This window comes from Corvus hawaiiensis, chromosome Z (assembly GCF_020740725.1).
Source record: "Corvus hawaiiensis isolate bCorHaw1 chromosome Z, bCorHaw1.pri.cur, whole genome shotgun sequence".
In the NCBI taxonomy this organism is placed as follows: Eukaryota; Metazoa; Chordata; class Aves; order Passeriformes; family Corvidae; genus Corvus; species Corvus hawaiiensis.
The window spans coordinates 49,873,721-49,888,746 of NC_063255.1; the positions used below are offsets into that span (position 1 = coordinate 49,873,721).

Consider the following 15,026-nt stretch of genomic DNA (forward strand, 5'->3'; position numbering starts at 1 on the left):
TAACAGCACCACTAACTGTTTTACCTGATGGTCTGACCTTGGCTTTTAAGGGAACCTCTGCCATGTGCTGGTGATGTTAGTGAGCAGCAGCAATGCATTTCTCCCTCTAATCTCAGCTGGCAAAAGCTGTTGCCTTTAAGTACTTACTTGAAGGGCTTTTCCCCTGTGTGTGTCCGGATGTGATTGTTGAGTGTTGTGGCACCAGCAAAGGCACGCCCGCAGTAGCCACACTTGAAAGGCCTGTCGCTGGAGTGCGTAACAACGTGGTTCCTCAGCTCTGAGGGCTGGGAGAAAGACTGGGAGCAGTGGCCGCACTGGTAGGGCCTGCAATGGGAAAGAGAAACAGCATGTCATCAGTGCTTTCTGTTGGCATGAGCAGGAAACCATACAGGAGGGAGCACCTGATCTTCCTAGTGATTTCCAAAGAGAACTGTGGGTGCAGTTCTCTGGGTCTTTCTTGGGAGACGCATACCCAAAACTTCATGACCTCTTTAACAAATGTGAAATTCTTGGGCAGGAATTAACTGAGAGTCTATGGGGGCCCACAAACCGCAATTCAGCAAACTCATGATCCTGCGCTGCACATCATATGCCTACCTTAATTCTCTCAAACTCAATACAGTGCTCCTTAGTCAAAAAAAAAAAAAAGATCCACACACATCGGAGCTAAGGGACTCATGAAATCCTCTGTCTGTCGGTGCCAGCTACAGTCTTACCTACAAAAGCATGTCTGATGGCTATGTGCATATCTTAGCTGTATTCTGGAGCTACTCACAATTAAACTCCTCATAATGCTTTGGAGGCTTTTAGAGATCACCTATTTCAATAAGAGACTTGGAAAAAATGACCACCGTATTACAATTATCTTTTGATTTTCTTACTTCTGTTGAAAATTTTTGCATTTTATTAATATTTTTCTCCCATCCAGATTGAAAATACCTTTTTTGTGGATCTTGAAAGGAAACCCAGAACTCAGCTTTTCAACAACACATTTTGTTAAAAGTAAACATAAACAAACACACAAAACTGACCAATATGTTACAAATTCAGAATCATAACAAGCAGACTGCAAACACAGAAAAAAAAAAGGATACAAGACAGCAGTGTGAGACTAGTCTGCTGAAATACTAACTAAAATAAAATGCCAAGAAACCATGTCTGTATATTTCTCTTTGGTAAAAGTGGCTTAATATCAACATCCTACAGGGGGATTTTCCATTTCATATTTGTTTTAAGTTACTGGCAGATTACTAAATGCTCATTAGACTTTTTGTTAAGAAAATTAAGATTTTTTTTCTGGAGGGATAATAATGATTTTTACCCTACACAACATTTTAACTCTTGGTGTCTGCGTTTCCAGTGCCAATGGCCAACACAACCTAATTGCTCTCTCTGTAATAAATGTATATGTTTAAATGGCTAGAAACCAAAACTAAAGGGAAAGACACAATGGTGACCAGGCATGTACAATTCAATTAAGTGCAAAACAAAGTGAACTATCTCATTTGTCAAGTGAACTGCTTAATTGTGGTACTTGCATCACTGAACACAAATACTATTATTTTACGGTGCTTCAGAGCACTGAACCCTGATTGTAGAATTTTTTAGCTTGATTAATAGCTCAGTATTCATCAATAACTCAATACCTTACAATTTTAATTACTTGCATTTGAAAATCTAACTACTCTCCAACAAGTCTGAAAGTAATATATGAAAGCTCTGGAAAGGTAATTTAGATTACGCGTCCCTTAAAGATACATAGATATATGTAAAACAATATTTTAAAAAACCAAAAAACCAACAAACTGATTATCTATTTCTCTTACTGGAAGGCAAGTAGTAACATGTTCACTTTCCTTGGAGTCCAAATTTAATTTGCATAGAAAATATTTATCAAATCTGGCATGAAATTTCAAGAGTTGGTAAAACAGAGATGATTGGTGAATGCGGACTTACTTGCATGGATATTCTAAAATCAAACATTTTTAAGCAAAATAATGCGATAATATATGCTGTATCCAAGAAACATTGATTTTTTTAATAGTGAAGGAGGCCATTAACATCTATTAGCCTCTGGTTATCTATTTTTAACAGTGACCACGAAAAATGATACAATGCTACATAAAACCAATTAATCTTTTATCTTTTTAACAGTCAATGTGATTAATTTAATGCAGTGAAAATACACACTGTAACTTGTCTGTAAACAGTCAAAATTTCAAACTAAATATGAGTGAATATTGTGATACCAAAAAATATGGGTTCACCCCTTACACTGCCTCAAAATAAATGTCTTCTTTACAAAGTATTCAAAATGTATTTCACTGGCTTATGATGAAGAAAATAAACCCTGTAAAGACCACCTATTGTTAGATCACTTTGACTGCATTTTTCTGATTCATCCACATCTTGGGAGAAAAACTATTAAAGGAGTAACCCTTCTCTTTGCAAAGGATGCATTTATCCAGTTTATACCCAGGTAATTCTGATTAACACTAAAATGTGTATTTTTTTATAAAAGCTTAGATACATGACACACATTAAGCAAAATTAATTTTAAAAAGAGAGCCTAAAAATGCATTCAAATACCGTAACAGCTTTAAAAAGCTGTAGTTTGGACAATTACAGATTTAAATATGCCAACTTCTGACAACTTTGGATACTACTACGTTTCAAAGAGCAAAAAAAATTGCATTCAATAAGTACAAAAGTTACCATTCTGTTCTCTGGTAACCATTTTACTGTGCTCAGAATTTTTTTCTTGGAATAAAATCAATATGTTATTTTTCAAAAAAAATGAAAGTGGTGCTGAAGTACTGAACACAAGCAATGCTCGGTTCAGTGAGTACATTGACATGGGCAGAGCACGCCTGCCTTTGATGTAGCAGTTATGTCTTCTGCCAGCACTTTTGTCTGCACTGGCACAATGAATTAAGATGGTGACCTCGCTATAACAGAGTTTTGCAGGCAGAAGGAACAGGGACAAAGTGGCAGAAGTGTTGGTCTTCATAGGCTGTACTTTCAAAAATCCACTGCTGGGCTGAATGCACTCCCAGCTCAGAAAAACTCATTTCCTTGGAATAACCAATACCTATATTGTACCTTCTTGAGCTTCACAGTATCCATGTGAATCAAAATCTTACCAGATAGTAATTTTGCACTACAGTTAAGAACAGCTAAACTGTTTACAGCAATGTACAGATGAGAATGATGACAGCCATCAAAAGCAGTTCTAATATTTTTTTATTAAACACCTAGTTACATGGGGGCTTTTAGCTCCACACCTTTCTTTTTGGGCTCAAAGAAAGCAAATCTACTTAGAAGAAAATTTTCCTGTTGGAAAAATTACACTGTTGTCATTAATCACATGCATCATTGATAAGGTATCTAGGTTTACTGACATGTAGAATCCACCAGCTTTTTGGAGAGACCCTAATCCTACAGTCTCTGACTGTATGATGGCCCACTATAGGAACACAGACCATCTAAAGAAATTCAGAGCGCAATTCTAATGTAATAGTTTTCAGGTTTTGCGGTAATTTATATTTTGAGCTTTTCCAAGTTGTGCAAGTCACATTTTTCAAAACAAAAATGCTAAGGAATAAATTTTGCTCTCTAAGCTAGACAATCTCTTAAATGATTTTGCTCTTTGGTGATGTCTTTTCCTGTCTTAAAAATTTCTTACTTTTGCAGCTGATACTTTTCTGTGTGAAAATACATCATGTATGGGACCAGTTCAAAACTCATGTTCTGCTATAAGGCCGACTGAACCCCACCAAAGCTCATGCTTTGTGCAGGGGGTGTAAAACCCTTAATGTGTACAAAGCATGTTAAGAGAAAAGAATAGAAAAATCCATATCCTTTCATCTGGAATAGCTACTGACAGACAACTGTACATTTAGATTGATTCTTTTTAGATTTTCATTTAACAAAATTGACATAGCTTTATTTGTCTTTCACTATTCCTCTGCTAAAAAAATATATTTTCCAAATTCTTACTCCTAAGTATACCTAAGCCTTATAAATTTAATTTCTAAATCTTAAATTATTAACTCTTTGAATTATTAGAATCTTGAAAAATCCAATCATTATTATCCAACGTATTTTTAAATTATTTCCATTATGATGAATAGGTTTTTAGTGTGGCCTCTTTGGAAGTGAATTTGCTCTTTTCAAGGGGCATATGGAATTCTAGTGCAATTCTTGGAAGAGAAATTCCTTGTGAGCTCCCAAATACTAGTAACTCTATCAGTGAAACACTCTCATCCCAGAGAGACAAAACAGCACAGCACAGTAATTCTTTTCCCTTAGAAAGAACTAGAAAACCACCAGTTGAAAGGAGAGGCTGGCATGTGGTTGAAAGTGCTTTTCTTCCTGTTGAGGGCTAAGAAGTAGAAAACCAACATGATCATGGAATTACAGAATGGTCTGAGTTGAAAGGGGCCTTAAGACCAGCTTGTTTCCACCGCCCTGCTATGGGCAGGGACACCTTCCACTCAAGGCCCCATCCTATTTGGCCTTGATTATTCCCAGGATGGGGCATCAACAGCTTCTCTGGGAAAATTTCCAGTCTGTCTCACCACCCTCACACCAAAAAATTTCTTTCTTATGTCCAATGTAAATTTACCCTCTTTCGGTTTAAGGCCATTTCCCCTTGTTCTATCACTAAATGTCCTCACAAAAAGACTCTCTCTAGCTTTCTCGCAGGCCTCTGTGGGTACTGGAAGGCTCATATATTATCTTCTACAGCAGGCAGTTTTTTGTTCTCCCAGTCCCTGCCTTTGGCTTCTGTGACATGGTGGTGTGACTGGAATACTTGCCAGTGAATTTGCTGACTAGATCAGCCTTTTCCATGTCCCAGGTCACCAAGCCTTCTGCTTCCTTTTAGAGAGGGTCCACATTTTCCCTAGTCTTCCTTTTATCACCAATGTAACAACAGAAGCTTTTGTTGTCCTAGATGTCCCTGCCCACATTTAATCCTATCAGGGTTTTAGCTTTCCTAAAGAGATCTCTGACTGCTTAGAGAATCTGTCTGTATATCTCCCAGACTACCTGTCTGTGTTTCCATCCTCGATGGGCTTCCTTTTTGCCTTTGAATTCATCCAGGAATTCCCCATTCATCCATGCAGGCCTCCTGGTGATTTTGCCTGACTTCCTCTTTGCTCCTGAGCTTGGAAGACATGATTGATCTCGTGGTCTCGAAGAGTGGAACACAGGGCTCCCTTGAGCCCAGGACAGCTTTCAACATTGTTATAGCGGGGATGCTGCCACACCACAACCTCTGCACGGAACTCCAAAAGCAGGGCAGGTTGAAGAGAGGCCAGCATCAGCTTTCAGGACCAGGCCTTTGTACAGTGCACAGCTTTAAGAGCACAGCTGCAGTCAGAAGAGTTAGGTCACAGCTGTGCTCATAGGATGGTATTTTTGAGGAATGCCCTCTTCTAGCAAGTTGAATTAAGACTGGAGAACAAAGTGACGCTTCAGGATACTGCTAACTTGCACACAGAAACATCCCTGGCAGAGGCATGGGTGGCTACCTTCACTGCCTCTGGGCTCCACATCCCCTGTTGCCTTGGGGTTCCCCTTAGGCAGCACAACTGCTCTTCCAAGCACCTCGGGCACCATGCAGCAGCAGGGATGGCAGAGCTGGACCTGCTGGGAGTTCTGCAATCATCTGTTACAAATGTTTGTGCAGAAACTAGCAAAAGCAGAAAGCCAGCACACTTGGAGCATCTGCAAGCTTCTCAAGTTGACAGGGAGAGTTGCTGCTCTGTACACCCATTATTGTTATTAGTTCTGAGTCCTGGGCACTTGCAAACCTTTATGAAAAGGTTATGCACGAACCAGCATTAAATTCAGCATGAAGTTTATTTTAACTGAGCAATACTCAATAAACAGAAATAGACAATTCTTGTTCAACACACATATTTTTTCTAAGTCTGTTTTGGAGAGATTCAAATCAATTAGTGGACTTGGGGAGAGCATCAAGGTCAAAGACACAGAACCTATAAAGAAAATATAAATAGAAAATGGACTAAGCCATGATCTTAGAGAAAAAGATCTATTAATTTGGTAACTTCAACTTCCTGTTAAGAAAAACAAAACAAAACAAAACAAAACAAACCAAAACTTACTATTTAATATTGAGGTGATACAGCAAAACATGAGTAAAATAGTATCTTTTGAGTAAACAAGAATTGTGAGTGCCAGATCACACCCATAATCTATCATCCATGAACACATTTATGGAGTGTGTTTTCCCTCGGATTATCAACTTGAATACCTGGCAATCAATGAGAATATGTATCACACAGATGTACAGGTTGTACATGAAAATATGCCACACAAAACTCTTGAGAACTGAAGACTTCTGCCTTCCCTCAACACCAATGTATCCTTAATCTGGTGATCACAGTGAGGTGGAACAGCAATGTCATTAAAAAAGACTGTCATTATCAGAAAAGTGGTTACTGTTAAAAAAAAACAAAACCAACTTCTCTACAAATTGCTCACTATAACAAAGAGTTTTGGTTAGACACTTTTTTTAGCCTTCCAATAGGATTGTTGGGAATTTCTGCAGCAGAAAGAAGGAAATAATTTAAAAAAAAATTCAACAAAACAAACAGAAAAACCTCACCAAAATGGACTTTCAACTCTTGCTTCCAGAAATATTTTCTCAAACAGCATCTGTCTGGTCAAGGCTTGAAAAAAGTCTCAAAGACTCAGAAGGTCCCAGAATTCAAGATTTTATGGATTTAAATTTCCACTTCCCACACCCACTTCAACCCCAATTACCATTAACTTCAAAGAGAAGCCCTAGAAAATGTAACAAGCTAAAAAAAAATTCAGTGGAAAGGGAGAAGTAAAATACAAGTAAACCAGTAAATAATTAAAAGTCAATTTAAATTAAAATCTTAAAATAAAACAAAAAACCCAGGAGATGATTTTAATAATTTCTCCTATTTGGCATTCATAGTATTTTAAAATAATTTTTATTTATTAAGTGATCTGCCCGTTCAATAGGATCATTTATTTCTTACTACTTCATGGAATTATGTCTATTATGGCCTGTTTTATGTCTGCTCTCATTTAGATGTTCTCTTAATCTCAGTTGTTGTATTATCTTTGTTTGGATTCTCAAGCTTCAAGTAGTCTGCTTTTCTCAAATTTCAGAGCATGAATTGGACTCCTGTATGGATTCAAAGGTGTTTTCCCTACACAGCATATCTGAAAAACAAATACTAAACCAGAACAGATAGACTAAAGTCTATTTCCTAGAGATGACAGGCCCTGCTGCTTCAGTCACATCAAAGATGCAGTGACCGGTGTGCTCACAAATTGCTGACAACGAACAAAGAGCTGTTTATCAGCTGGAGCGGTGCTGCAGATGTCATTGAGGAAATAAAAACCAGAGAGATGCATCCAGTACTTTGGGCTGGTATTCTTTCACAAATCATACCTTGCTTTCATGTCTCCTGGAAATTTTGTGCAACACTTTAAAAATTTTTCATCTAGAGTTACGCAATATGTTTAAGAAACCAAAGGCAACGTTTTCTAGATACTGTATCACAAAATAACTGGTACCAGCTAAAAGACAAAAAGTTGCCTGTGATGTAAGCTCAAACTGTAATGATTTCTAAGCAGGGATATGAGAACCCTGATCCCAGGGCAGTAACTGTTATTTATGGTAATTTCAAACATGGAATGAATTGCAATGACCTTAAACATAGCAAGATGATTTCCTACTATGCTCTAGGGTATTCTGAGCTGACAGTGCTCCACACTTTCCTGTGGAAGCTACTAGTCAGGTGGGCACAGGAGAGACTGAGAGGTGAGACATCATGAATCAGCCCCCTACTAATGAGGATGTTCACTTTAAGAGTGAAGACCTGAAATCCAGTCTATGTTTCAGACAATATTTGACACAAGCTGCTGAAGAGAAAATAAATAAAAATAAATGAAAGTAAATAAAATTAATTTTAAAAACTGAATCTGTAGCCTCTGAGATTAAAGATCTAATGGTAAGACAAACTTATTTTCTTTCTCTGACAAAATGAGCATTTGACTGTCGCCCAGAGTGCAGAATAGTACCATTAGAAAAGACTCTTCTTCATTAACTGCAACTTGCTTCTTCATAAAGGGAGAGGGGTTCAAGTAAAGGATGTAATCTAGGTGTCACACCTGATTGGATCAATCACTGAAAAAGTATGTGAAACACCTCACAATGTGCCTTTTCTAGTCTCTAGGCTCTTCCAGACTGATGCACCATTTTATGCTTTACAATATGCTTAGGGTGCTTTAACACTGGAAACATGAAAGTCCAGGATATTTAGGAGTAGATGTTTCAGGACCAATATTCTACATTGTGACACTTAAATGGCCAGTTGAGTCCTACAGCTTCCTTAGCAAGGCATATGTTTCTGCTAAGGCCAGCTTAAAATCCTGAAAATGTTGAAAGGGCTTGTTTTCTTTCACAATATTATAAATTCTTTAATTTCTATGAAGATTTGCTTAGAATCTAGTTAGCCCCTAGCATGTTTGACATTTCTTCTGGAAAAATGGACTTATTCTCTAATATCTCCATACCCACAGAATCACACAAGCATATGTGTACATGTAGATAGTACACAAAGTACACAAAGAGACATAGACATGCGCACAAACACATGCACAGACTCATTCTTTGCTACTTTTTGGTAGTGTTTTGTTAACTGTAATTCACAATTAAATGCTGCTTTTAGAACAACCTTCCAGGGATTCAGCTGTTCTGCTCAAATCTTCACAGTGGAAGAAGAGACAAAACATGTGCAGCCTTTTTTATTGAATTAATTTGATTTTTCTCTTTTGTCCTGCCAGCTATCAAAATTGTCAAATAAACCAGCTTTGATTCATAAATAATGGTTCCATTATATTTACTGTGCCACCGGTCAGAGTACCTGAAATTTTAATTCACTTGTTCAGCTAAATTTCATCCTCAGTTCACAGCCATAAAATTCTGTATTGACAAACTTTCAAACCAACTTTGACTCTGAGGTATCTAGTCAACATTTTTCTTCTGTGTGGATATTAGTTTATTGAATAAGTGGCATCTGTTTTCCTCCACATCACTGGTGGAGTAGGTATTTCCTTTTGACAGCTTTGTACGATTTATGGGTTTGCATGCTATGAAGAAAAATAGTACTAAGCAAAAAATTCCAATTCATTACCTCTTAGTACTTAATTAAGTTCATACACATTGCACACTATAGCTGAACCCTGAAATGACTGTGGCAGCCACTGAGCAGCAAGTTAGATTATGTTTGGAAGACAGAGAGACTTTTAATTTTCTTGGCCTCATTTTTTCCATCTATGATATTCATAAATTTTCATTCTATTTTGTTGCTTCCATCAGATGTACCAAACCACTCTAAAAACAAGATTGTATCCTTAGCTATTTCCTTTTATCTGCACATTTATGCACCGAATGTTTTTACAAATAGTGAAGGCAAGCAATAGTTTTTATCAGCTTACTTCACGCAGCTGCCGATGAATTATGTCATACAGGCTCCCCATAATAATGGTTTGGTTTTGAAAATAATAACAGCTTGATAAAAGAAGAAAGCAGTGGATCTGGCTATCAGTAGATACAGAAAAAAAAGAGAGCCTGGGCTTTACCTGTCGGGGTTCTGCGTACACACATGCATCTGTAAGAGGATCCGCTGGGTGAAAGTCTTAAAGCATTGCCCACATTTCCAAAGATGCCAGTCACTGAACTCAGAATTTAGTTGGCTTGTTGAAGTTGGGCTTGCAAGAACTCGTTGGTTTTTGACACTGATCTGGTTAAATCCTGACTCGATGGACCCAGACTTATCCAGGAGAGAAAAATTTCTGCTACACGGAGTCTGTGGAAATACTATGGATCGCTGTGGAGTGGCAGGGGATAGTTTGCTACTTTTATTAAATGGCTGTAGGGTGTCTTGTCTGGACATGGCCTCCATTACAGTCGAAGGGACATTCACTGGGAGAAAACAAGAAAATTAAATAAGATCCTTTTTATGTCTTTTTAAAGCTAGTACAATTTTGGGAGACACCAAAAAAAATCAACATCCATTTTCTTGACACTACAATGAAACAATTTTATTTTAACAATGTACAAAAAAAAAGGGGGGGAGGGGGGAAGAAAAGAAGGACTTGAGGGAGACAGTGATCTGAATGGATGGTGCTGATTCTGTGACACTGAAATGAAAATTCATGCAAGGGAGTGTCTGAGACTGAAAGGACCCAGAGAAGCCTGACTGTGATATACACTTATTACACTATGGGTTTGTCATCTGAAAGAAAAAGCTGCACCACTTGTGATACCCTGACTCTGCATGTTGCAGTCAGCATGTCTGACTGCTATATCCCAGACAAGCATGGATTTTGAGAGCATGGAGAAAAAATTCCTGCTCGGACACTCCTCAAGATACAAGAGGGCTTAAATATCTACTGCAGCAATAGTTCCCTTATCCTACAAAAGGGTAGCCTCTAAGGATATTATACTATTCCATCTCACAAATAGTCACACTGCCAATGCAGTTAAGAAGCCAGGGACTTCACCATGCCTCTAATGCCTGAGTTTAATAGCAGGTAGGTCACCATGAAACACTGCAAAGTATAGGCAGAGAGGCCTTTGTGCACCAGTTTCCCACCTACAAAACAGGCATAAAAATTTTTTCAGGTCCCATGAAAATTGTTTCTAGTCATATGATCATCAATTAACTCCAGCTTCTGAGGCACTCAGATATTTCAGCAACAAATGCAATATGCTTTTCACAAAGAAGTGATTTAGTGCTGAATTTGAATGTTTTGTGATAAGAAAAGCAGGAGGTCAAGCAAGTAGAAGAAATTGAACAACTGCCTCACACCTTGAGAACCATGTAGATCATACAGTGAATAAGGTAAGAGTCCTGTGGAAAAATAGTCAACTGACAAAAACTTGCACCACAATGCAAAAATGAATATAATTTAGGCCATCTGGACCAAGTAACTTCTGATGCTTTCTAATTTTGGACCGCTCAGACTCATGAGATAATATTTTAATGGAATTTTTTAAATTAAATATGTTATTTATATATATATAAGTAGGTGTACACAAATTTAGTTACTGTCACAAACTGTTTATGTCTACAAATAGGTACATAGCCTGTACTAAACTCTTGATTAGAAAGTAAAATTCTGGTTTGGTAAGTCATGACAATAGATTTCTAAGAGCAAACATGAGAATTAAAGTTGTAAGCTGGCATCAGCCAACATTTTTTAATATATAAAAAAAAAAGGCAAATTAATATTTGGTAATATCTTAAATCCTGCCAGATGTTTTAGGGTTATGTTCTAATATCTATGATCAATCACAATTATTCAAATATTATATTATTACGAGATATTTAGTTTATGTCAGTTGAGGGCCTTCCTAATCTTTTCTTTTTGGTAGTATCTGAGAACATAATTTCTAAGTAGAGTTACATCCATAGAGCTGTCTATCACAAGTTTCCAGACATAAAATATGTCTTCTATGTCTCTTCAGTACCAGGAGCAATTTATATACTATCATTTTACCCCAATACGCTCAGAAGAAGGGGATCACTTTTTTTTTCTTTTTCTTTTCTTTAAGTTGTACTCATAAAAGTCCACAGAAGCAATGAGATTAGGGTAATAAAGACCTAAGGAATGTAGGCAGAACTTGTGCTAGTGACAACACCCCTGTGCAGAAGATAAGCAGAAGGTACACTGTGGGAGTTTAAGTGGGACTTAAGTCCTATACCAGTCTGCAGCTGGCTACATGGTTAGAGATTAATTTCATCTACTCATGTCTCTCTGGATGAAACTCTGGTTTGTCTCACAGCAAAACAGCAAGTGACAATATTCACAGATTTTAGCCATAATGCTCTTTCAAATAAAATTTTTGTAGTCTTCAGCTCCTGAAAAAAAAAAATTCTATATTGTACACTGCAGAGCATGACTTTCATCAGCAAATATTTCTGCCAGTAACTAAATGTCTTTTAAACTTTTCTCAAGCCCAACAGATTTGAAAACTCAAGATGGGAAAGGATGTTTATTTTTGACAGTTTAATCCCTGCTATCTTGCTGTTTAATTGCTTCATGATTCAGTATTTGAGTTGCTACAAGACGCTAGTTCATCCTAGCAGTTCATCCTGTTTAAATGTCCAAGCACAGGACCAAAACCATACATTTTATATTTATTAAGTGTAGGCGGCCACAGGGTTACCTTAAATCAAAGTCAGTGAGTCCATTATTGTTTTCTTCCACCACATAGATACATATAGTTGCCAAAATGCATACAAGCTCTAAACAACTCTCACACACAAGCAGTAAAACTGAAGGGTGTTCCTGAATCACCTATTTCCATCACAAAGTATCCAGCACTAGGTTGCATTTGTATCATAAGTTGCATGCTTAGTTTTGTGAGGAATCCTAGCAAACTAAAAGTAAAATATTGAAAACAGGTAAAAGAATGGGTGAAAATGGGGATGGTCAGGATGGAACAGAGGTTTATTGTCATTTCAAGGTATTTACATTCAGTTGGTATTTTAAAAAGCTGGTTCTTATGTTGAACCACAAGGATCTAAACTCTTAAATCAGCCAGCCAAAGCTTTTCTCAACATGATCAGAGGTAATAGAACAAAGAATCACTAACAGAGGCCTGTGGGCTTGCAATGCATTACTGTTTTGGCAACACAGTGTTTTGTGATAGGTCTGGCAACAACGGGGAGAACCAAACAAACTGTTTGCAATAGATTAATTAATCACTTTTACAGAAAAGTGATTCTAGCCATACCATGATTTTGCCCAGTTTAAGTATATCAGCTTACCTTGAATATACTCCACTTCTATTAAATGCTGTAGAATCAGAGAATCATAGAAGGTTTTTAGTCAGAAGGGACCTTAAAGACCCTCTAGTTCCAACTCCCCTGCCACGGAGAGGAGGTTGCTCAAAGCTTCATCAAGACTGGCCTTGAACTTCCAGGGACAGAGCACCCTCTAAAACACTCTATGGATATAGCTGATTAGGCAAGAAAGAGGAAGTATGACTTACAGAGGTAGAAATATAAGGAAGAACTTACAATTCTCATCTTGTGCAATGCACTGGAGAGGGATTCCAAAGAAAGATGTGTAGCTGTCATTGTACCACACCAACAGCTCAGTGCCCCTGGGGATATCTATACAAGCCCGGTAGAATATATTTGACCTAATCAAGAGAAAAAGAAAACATTGCATAATTTAGGAATAGAGCATTCTCCTCTTATATTACATGGTATTACAGTAGAAATTCTTAGTTTTGGAAGCATTTCTGCAGATAACTAAATGAATAACCTACTGATTGTTTTTAAACCAAATCTGTCATTAGAGAAGGACTTTGTTCCTGTAGCACAGGCTAACAACAACATTACAGGCAAGTTTGCACCTAACATGCACAAAACACTAAGGTTTTAGAAGAACTGAGATTTTATGAAAATACAGGTATTTTCTTACAACATCTGTGTCAGGAGGATTTTAGAATGGTAGATTTTGCTTACACATTATAAACATCTGAGTGGTGAGCACAGATCAGCAAGTTCAGCCATTTAAACAGCCTTGCATTTGTCATCTAAGCTAATGTTAACATATTTTAGGGTAAATAGAAAACAGCTCTTTTATGTGAATAAGTTCATTTAGCAAGACCATTGAAGTAGTGTGAAGTGACCTTTCATGACAGTAATATACCATCAAAAGAGAGATCTTGGATTGTTGAGAAGAACAGACTTTGACGTAGGGGAAATGAAAAATTGGGGTTAATCGGATCACGAAGCCATTAAATCTTCCCCTGTGTGGACCATGAGAGCAGTGCCAATGATCCTTTAGTATGTATAAATTAGTATTACCACAGGTGTGATATCACATTGTTCCTGCAGGAAAAGACTGGGTATTTCTAGACCACTAAAGTGGGAACCGAGGGGGGAAAAAGGGAAAAATCCTAATGCCTTTAGCATAAAAACAAGAGCCTTATACTGAACTTGCACTGATGCAAATAGCTTCAGAGTGATACTTCTGCAGTTAACAGATTTACATGGCAGCAAAGACTGTGTAAGATTAGAATCAGGCACAAGATAAAAGACAACTATTTTCAGTTTGCAGTGGCTTTTCCCTTATGCTTCACATGGAAGAGTAAAACACACTCCTGTGAGATGGATAGAAATTCAATAAACACAAGAAGAATAGTCCGCTCTTGCTGAAGGATTACATACCAAAATGATACAGTCAAAGTACCAAGAAATGACCATTTTTTATAACAGCTTATGTTAGGCAGAAAAATATCTATAGACAAAAAAAAAAAAGAAAAAAAAGTTAGGCCTCAACCAGTTTTCTGAGTGAAGAATTGCTACAAACATTATTCTGAAGTTCAAGATAAAAGTGTTTAGGGTTGGTAGGCCTTAAATTTAGACTTTCTATAAAGAATTGGCTGTAGCAATGCAATTTTTTCCTTGTATAACACTGCAGACATAAGGAGAATCTTCTACCACATTTTTCATGGCAGTGAGATATGCACTTGTCAACATATTTTGTCACCGCAAAGTGGCTCTTGGCAACAGGATCATAAAGATCAATAAAAAAGTGCAGATTCTCAATATTTTACTAGCAGCTGCAAAAATTTCATTTATCTTGTTATTTTCCTCGCTTACTGCCACCCTGTCTCAGGAGGGCACTGCTAGCTAAGCAGAACGGTTTTCTTAGCCCTCTATGAATATCTGACAAAAACTCTCCCCTTTGTGTCTCCCCTTCATCTTCCCTCCTCCTCCTTCTCCTCCTCCTCTCTCTTTCTTCCCAGAGCTATGCATTTAGTTAATTCTTTCCACTGTTACATAAAAATGAAAATCGGAGCCACACTATAAATTACCAGCATCTCTTAACTTGAGAAAAATTGAGTCGACTTTGTACTTCACCCTTGTAACATTTCATCTCTCAGTTTGGCTTCCCTTAACATAAACACAGCAGCCCAGCAAATGAAT

General features: G+C 37.4%; 1 protein-coding gene across 2 annotated transcripts in view; it reads right to left on the bottom strand.

The window, feature by feature from the left end:
- The window catches only part of PRDM6 (PR/SET domain 6), a 77,412-nt gene that overhangs the window by 11,011 nt on the left and 51,375 nt on the right, over positions 1-15,026 (bottom strand). For both annotated transcript variants that reach the window (XM_048292879.1, XM_048292880.1), the window contains exons 5-7: positions 13,104-13,228; positions 9,655-9,997; positions 148-324 (exon numbers count right to left, since the gene is read on the bottom strand). In XM_048292879.1, coding sequence (XP_048148836.1) covers positions 148-324; positions 9,655-9,997; positions 13,104-13,228 — 645 coding nt within the window. The remainder of the gene's footprint in view (positions 1-147; positions 325-9,654; positions 9,998-13,103; positions 13,229-15,026) is intronic.